Raw genomic sequence first — 7880 nt, 5'->3', positions numbered from 1 at the left:
TATATATATATAAAAACACCGAGACAGTTACAAGTATTGCCGACTTTCATTTTTTAGCTGTCTCATTTTTCAGTTGGCTCTACCTGTACTATCAGATGTAATAATTAAATATGTCTTAAGAGGCAAGAGGAATGTTATGGAGGTTGAAAATTTCTTTCTTAACCAGAATGGTATACAAACTTTACTGAACATTTTTCAGTTTTCAAGTAGAAACAGAAAATTCCAAGTGAAGTGGAAAAAATAAAAACATTGGTTTAAAAGCCAAAATAACATCAAAGGTTATTTTCCATAAAGATGAAATAAAATTAGACCCAGCTCTTTAAGGTACCTTGCTCTCAAAATTCCAGATCCTAAGTCCTCCATTCAAAAGACAAAGCACTGTGCTAAACTACTGCTGTCAGTTTAACCAAGTGGACACAACTGGAGGCAGCAGAAACAGATGACCTGAGCAGATATTTAACTAGCAGATACACTACTTGCTGTTTAACTGCAAGATGGACCAGCTATCCATGCTGAGACACAAAAGGGAATTTGATTTCACAGGTTTGAAAAACAAGGGTCAATGTTACCTTTGCTCCTGCTGTGTTTTCCAAACATGTTCAATCTTCTGGTTGCTGGTTTTGAGTGAGGCTTTTGTATACATTTCTAATCTTTTCCTCTTAGCTAAGAGAGCCTTGTTAATGTCAGCTAAAAATCAAAGAATATTTAGACATTAAGCATACCGACATTCATTGTGCCTTTTATTAAAACTGATGGTGAGTTATGCTTTGGAGAAGCGAACAAGGTGTGTTCTAATGGAAAGAAGCTAATGAGATCTGGGCTCCTGGCTGCTGTGTCATGTCCCTGCACATGCAGTTGGCACTGGTGTGAGTGCTGCTTTCTTAACCCCCCATACACCCTAATTTACACCTGGCCTCTGGAGTTGCAACTACTCATTGCCCAGCCCCCACAACTACTGTAGCATCTGCTTTGAGTCCCGCCTCTCTCAGGGTGCACACCAAACAGGACCTACCATGATATGGCTCAGCTTTAGCTTCTTTCATTCTGGGGTGGATGGTACTGTGCATGATGTCAGGCTGCCTCTGAGCCGGCACACACAGCGAACTGAAACTGTCCAGCAGTTTGAACTCAGGGCAGCTGCAGTGCTTCATTGTGTACATTTAAATCAGTTCCTTACACACTGTCATCATGTGTTCCCCTACTCATTATTGTGGCCCAACATGCACTTCTAACATATCATCCATACAATAAACACACATATATGCTTGAAACACTAGCAGCATTATCCAATCAGTTTGCATTGCATATCTTTCAAACACTGTATTTGGACATCTCTCAGCCTGGGAATTCTCCATCCACAGCCAGAGACACCTTGCACAAACAAGACTGAGCACAGACATTTTGCTCTCTCCTCTAGTATCTAACGATGTTTCAGTCACACAATCAGAATCCTCATTAGTTTAGCTGCATGGCTGCACTGCCACCTCAGAGTTTCCAGACCTTCGAGGAATTTAGTTATGCTGACACTTTTTTTCCTAGAAAAACTACAGGGTTCAGAGTAGTGTTCAAATTGCTTAGGTTTCAGAAATCTATTAAAGGTAGTACGTGATTACTGTCACTGTGAACATACTGAATAAGTGAATGATAAACTATTTTTCACACTTCGGAAGAGACTTAGTACTTTCACAAAAGTATTGAAGTTAATATAAGTTAGTATGTTTGTTTCACTCTAATTTACATTTGGAGATTCAACAAACAAGTCACAGCTTAAGGTTAATACAGCAATTTCTTTTCCTTCTCACTGTAGATTTCAGGAAACATCTGTCAAATGTTCCCTCTGTCATTTGCTGAAGCATCTGCCCCTGCTAATGCCAAACCTATTATCTTTGAGCAGACAGCATCCTCTCTCTGATCTATTCATTTTCCTTCTATCCTGAGTCTGCATCAACAAGCAATCCTAGCTTTCTAACACTGAAATCCTCCTCCTGTCTAGACTACTGATAGCTTTCTGATATGTACCTTAACAGCAAAAAGTCTTAATTAATGAATTAAGGAATTCCTTGAACTCCTCTTTCACCTTAAGATTTACATGCAAGTAATGACTGTGTACAGCATGTTCTTATGCATACAATGGAAGTATTAACCAGCTACTGAGTATGTAACACTGGCATTAAGATGGTTTCCTTTCCTTCCATGGCTTTTCTCTATGTGTTTTTTCTCTAACCTGTCAGCTCTCTAGAATTCAGCTGGAAATTTAACTCTTAAGTAATGCCATCTGAGGATCTGATTGTGACTAAACTGAATCAAACTAGGTGACATGCATACATACATGTCTCATCACTTACCTTGATTCTTCAGCTTCTCTATAAACTTGCAGTCTTCTTCCCGACTGCTGAAATTCTCTTTTCTACTGATTCCCTGTTCTCTAGATTTCTGAAGGTGCAGAGTGCTCCCTAGCTCATTCTGTAGGGCAACTACAATCTACTTCCAAAATTCCTTGACTGGAATTAGAGCTATTCGTTCTGAAGCTTTGAGCAACCTGGTCTAGTGGAAGGTGTCCCTGCTGATGGCAGGGGGGTTGGAACTGGATGATCTTTAAGGTCCCTTCCAACCCAAACCATTCTATGAAATCTATATCAGTATTTACACGCCCCTAATTTCTTACTCAAGTCTTGCAACCCCCAGTCTCTTCTACCTCGTTGTAACAAAAACTTGAGTAAGCATAACAGCTAATGCACACTGTCCCTTTTGTCTGCAATATGATGACTGCCTCTTACACCCCATCTTAAAATTGGAATTGATAATCAAAAGCACTCATGCATTTTCCCTTTTTCCTTTGTAATTACCTATACTTACATCTCACTTTATATGCAGTTATTTCCTTCTCTTCTTTCTCTTTGCTCTACTTAGATATAAGGTTTTTTTAGAAAAAAATGGGTTTTTTTCAGAAATGCTGAAAAATGCTACAAAGAGTGGTCATTTTATGTAAATCTTGAAATTTATTTTATGGTAAGGAATCACTGCCAATTCTTCAACTTAAACATGAATTGTTTTTTAATTTATTAGAATGTAAACGTACTTACCTCCAAATCTTTCCAGCATATTCTGTACTTCACCCCTACAAAACAGTGTTTAAAATTTTCATTTGCCTGTTTTCTACCTTTAGAATAAGGCTGTTGTATGTGCTTAAAACTGATTTTATTCACGTGCCTATTACTTGCAAACAGTGGCAGAGCTGCTATTCTACAAGATAAAAACTGACACTCCTTTTCTCCTTCAAGAGGTCTCTTTTTTTAGACTAATTTGCTGTTTTTTAAAAAAATTACTAGAATCTAATTAACTTACTCCTCAGTAAAAAGGCAGTATTAGGCATTTAAAGGGTCCTGAGTGAGGGAGGACAGTAAATAAAATTGATCATTCCCTATACAAAAAGAAAACACAGAAGGTACTTGGAACATGACATGAACAAACACAAGTCCATCACAGTTAGCATGACTGCCACAGCAAGAAAAATCCAAGACAAAGAGTATCAGGATTGTTTTTGCAATCCTTAATTTTGTTAAGATAACAACACCAGTGTGTAAGGCCGAGGTACAACAGCTGAGAAGTCAAAAAAAGGACCTAGTGTGTAAAGAAAATGTTTATCTTGTTTTTATATTACTTTCTCCACAAGATCCCAATTCCTTTTTTGAAGATTAAAAAAAAAAAAAAGGAAAAAAATATCTTCAACTCAACAGCTAGAATCTTGCTAAAAATTATGTCAACATACACTATTTTATGAAATTGATACTGCCCATAAATACTGGATTTTCTAAGATTATTTCTAAAAATAATTTATTTTCAATGTAATAGTTGGATTATCTAAAGTACTGTTAAAATCTTCAAACAACTAAGATCAGAGGGAAAAAAATAATGAAACTATCAACAATTTAGGATAAAACATCATCTTTTGAAAGAAAGAATTTTAAGAACTCACACAAATATATCAATTTTTTAGGGAAGTTCAAATATATCTACAAAAAAAATGCAAAATTACTCGGTTTTAAATGTTACATTTTCTCTTTTTACCTACAACTACTGTATTATCTGTTACCTGGCTCTGAATCAACTACTAAAAAAAAAACCCCCAAAAACCAAGCATAGTGAATAACTGAAATCAGTATCTATGTAAGACTTGATTATTTTGGGGGGGGGGAGGGTGGGAAGAGAATTCTTAGCCTTACCCCACATCATCTGGAACCACATGAGTAGTCACCAAGGCTCTTTTCTTTCCATGCTTGTCCATTATTGGTGTTTCACCTTAATACAAATTTCAAAAAGATTTACAAAAATATCTTATTTTGTGGAGGTGATTTCAATTATAAAAGTGTAATTACTTTTCTGTAATGCCACTTCTCTGAACATGTCTCATGGGTCTCAGTTCCCATCCATAACACATGCAGCTCCTACAACTTTGAATCTGGAGCTGACAGATGGTGAGTCACTCTGCAAGGCTAGATTTGAGCTGGCACTGCCTTGAGCTCCTCTAGACTGGTCTCAACCAACTTTAGTTTCTGTCTGCTACTACACAATTACTCCCAACTCCCAACATAACATTCATTAGAAAGGTGAAAATAATCTAAAAATTGAAAAAGCCCAATCTGTAAGAATTCCATTTTACTGTAAAATAAGTACTGAAATTGTGTACTCTGACCTTTAAAAAAAGCAAAATCATAAATAGATATTTATAGTCTTTACAAAAAATAAAAATCCTTGGCTGTCACATTTCTATTAACAAGAAGGCAGGGGAGAAATTTAGTCTGAACAAGTGAAGAAGGGGAGAAATTAAGAGAAACAAACCCAGAGATAACTGCTGAAAGACAAAAAAACAGAAATAGAGTTACATCAAACTTTACAAAAAACTATCATGTGATGGAGAAGAAGTGACACTCCCTCAAAACCAAACAAGAATCCCATGGTTGACTTCCTTTCTTTTTTCCTCAACTTCCTCTGCTTCTTCCTCTTTCTTTTCTGGGGTTCAGATTCTTCCTGAGGTGCTGTTAACCCTGCCAGCATTAAGGCTCCAACTACCCTACGTGACTCAGCACTCCATACAGGCAAGCAGAGCTCTTCTGTTTTGATCTCACAATGTTATATATGCAGCCAGGTGATGGAACGATATGGCATTAAAATAAGGTAACAAAATCATGTAACAAAATCCTACTCTATTAAAGACTCCACCTATAATTTGAAGACATAATAGTGCACTATACAGAGCTATTCTATTGTGTTCTCTTCTCTTACCAATCAAAATCATAAAAAAGGAGGCTAGCTGTCACAAACATTATGAACCATGCTTACTCAGACACTTGCTAACACGTGTCTTCACTTCTGCTCAGAGTCAAAAATATTATAACCTTCACTTTAAAAAAACCCCAACCAAAATCATATAAGCACCTTCTCTAATATCTTCCTCTGATCCACTCAGCTCTTTTCTTTCCTCCTGAAAGTCATAGGCAGCTATGGCTTCATCTTCCTGTGCTGGTTTACCAGCTTTTCCTCCATGCTTTCTTCTCGGTGGTGCCATAATGAGAGTTTCCTCCTACTGAAACGGTACGTTGTATTTGTTACACAACTTTCCTCACAGTACTTTGAAGACACATATGTTTTCGTGCTTACATTGACCTGTTTATGGACACCCCTGTAACAGTCTCCACCTGTAAGGATATTCAAGCAGTAAAACTGTTTCAGTTTTGAGGTAATCCATAAGATTACCCATCAGTTGTGTTTTGAAGAAAAGGGTAAAAAAAAAACCAAAACAGGGCTGGTAGGAACATACTTGATTCTGATTAATAACAAAGAAGTAAATTATGCACTTTCTTAAGGTGCCTGCCTGCTTGGCTTCCATTATATTTATTATGTATTTTGTCATAGCCAGTACTGCATTCCCAAAAAGCTATGCTAATATTCTATTTTACAAAATACAGAAATGATAAACCATAAAGAACAATCTGATTCTACAAGCCATCCCACACTAGACAGACAAATACACATACACATGCCATTTTTTTTAAATCCTTGGCAACTTTCTGAATTACCTTTATTTTTAGCTATTATGCCTTTGCATTCTGTAATGTAACTAATGCAGTTTCTGCATCTGTAAATGTTTTAAAAATATAATGTCCTCTTAAAAAAATATTCATTTATTTAATACTACTAACTTTTATATATTGTGTATTTTTATAAACATTTAGGGGTAAAATATCTATTTAGAAGGAAAAGAGCATAGCTGTAATTATTAAATGGATAAGTGACAAAATAAAACAATTTTTTTCCCTTATCAACAGCAGAAATATACAAATACAACAGGAAATAGCAAGCTACTGTCCTTGCTGAAATATTTCTTGCTATCTTTGATCGCAAAGAGGCGTGAAGAATTTCAAGTTAAGTATCACATGACATATACTTTTAAAAATCCTTCAAAATATAACAGGATTACTTGGAAAGATGGAAAGAGTACAGGAAAAAAAAATCAGCTCTAGGTATCCTGTTTTCCAAACTGAGCAGAACATTACTCAGCAGTGGATAAACTTCGGCTTCTACAGGCAATTCAACACAGCTAGAAATATCAATAGGTTTTCTACAAGCCAGAGCAAAGATAGATCTGAAAATTAAGTTCACACGCTGAAATTGTGAACTCAAGTAAAGGCCTTTTGAATTTTCAGGACTGTGAAGTCCCCCCAACATTAACAGCTGTTCCACACACCCGAGTTTCCCATTTCTATTTTTTTTAATTAGTTGTCCATAGCTATGCAAATATGCTTTTTAAACCACATATTATGTGGTTATATACAACATGGTCATACTAAGCTACTATATAAGGAACATTGCTTTTTAATAGCCAGCTTTTTCTCTGGTTGATGCTTCTCTATATTGTATGAAGTGAAAATTTTTAGACCTTACAAGTTTCTTTTAAAAAAACCCAAACCAAAACGGCTTTAAATTATTAATTGGAAAATCAAAAGCTCTTGCATTAAAATTATCCTCAGATGAGAGAGATTTTTTAAGGCTCATTCTGCTTTTCAGCTACTGCGGCTGTTGATTTAAGGAGGAAAGTAGTGATACGGCATGTGGCTGCGCACATCTCCGTGCTGCTTCAACTTTAAACTGCAAACGTCAACAGATACTTATTTACATATATTGTATCTTGCATATGGGCACCTTTCTTTGCACTGAAAATCAGTGTACAAAGCAGAACTCCCCTGTCCCTCCAGACGCTGCTAATCAGTCTCGCCACCTCACGACCCCACACAGCCTTCACCCATCCTCTGTAGCTACCTGCTTTAGCCAATTCAAGTACCTTCAATCCACAGCTGTGTATTTAACAACGATTTTTCAGCGAAACACGGTCCTTTTTTCACCCTGCCCCAAAAGAGGTCAACCAGTATTTGTGTGAATCTGCCCTGTGGGGCTTTCCACTGTGGAGGCCCACCTGCTTCTGCCTCAGAGCACGAAGGACCTGGGCCCGCGCCGCACCACTGCTTGCTGCCACAGCAGGTTTTGAGGGGAAGCCACCGGGGAGTCGAAGGCTGAGGGGCAGCGCGGTGTCCTGACCCTGTTCCGTACCCTCCACCCACGCACCTTTCACCCCTCTGCCCTGTAACGGGCTCGCTTTCCACTGTGGAGGCCCACCTGCTTCTGCCTCAGAGCACGAAGGACCTGGGCCCGCGCCGCACCACTGCTTGCTGCCACAGCAGGTTTTGAGGGGAAGCCACCGGGGAGTCGAAGGCTGAGGGGCAGCGCGGTGTCCTGACCCTGTTCCGTACCCTCCACCCACGCACCTTTCACCCCTCTGCCCTGTAACGGGCTCTTCTCCACTCTGACCGCCCACCGCGGCTGCC

The 7880-nt window shown here is 38.1% G+C and overlaps 1 protein-coding gene across 1 annotated transcript; it reads right to left on the bottom strand.

The window, feature by feature from the left end:
• Positions 1 to 569: 569 nt before the first annotated feature.
• Positions 570 to 5566, bottom strand: LOC104532150 (synaptonemal complex protein 3; the record flags this gene model as incomplete). The annotated part of the gene is made up of 4 exons (XM_010177276.1): positions 5437 to 5566; positions 4224 to 4299; positions 3084 to 3118; positions 570 to 687 (listed from the first exon to the last, which is right to left on the bottom strand). Coding segments are annotated over exons 1-4 (359 nt in total), but the record flags the coding sequence as incomplete, so codon positions are not given.
• Between the last annotated feature and the right edge of the window lie 2314 nt (positions 5567 to 7880).

The sequence above is a fragment of the Antrostomus carolinensis genome, unplaced genomic scaffold, assembly GCF_000700745.2.
Source record: "Antrostomus carolinensis isolate BGI_N321 unplaced genomic scaffold, ASM70074v2 scaffold7951, whole genome shotgun sequence".
NCBI classification, from domain to species: Eukaryota; Metazoa; Chordata; class Aves; order Caprimulgiformes; family Caprimulgidae; genus Antrostomus; species Antrostomus carolinensis.
This window is presented reverse-complemented; position numbering and strand designations above follow the sequence as displayed.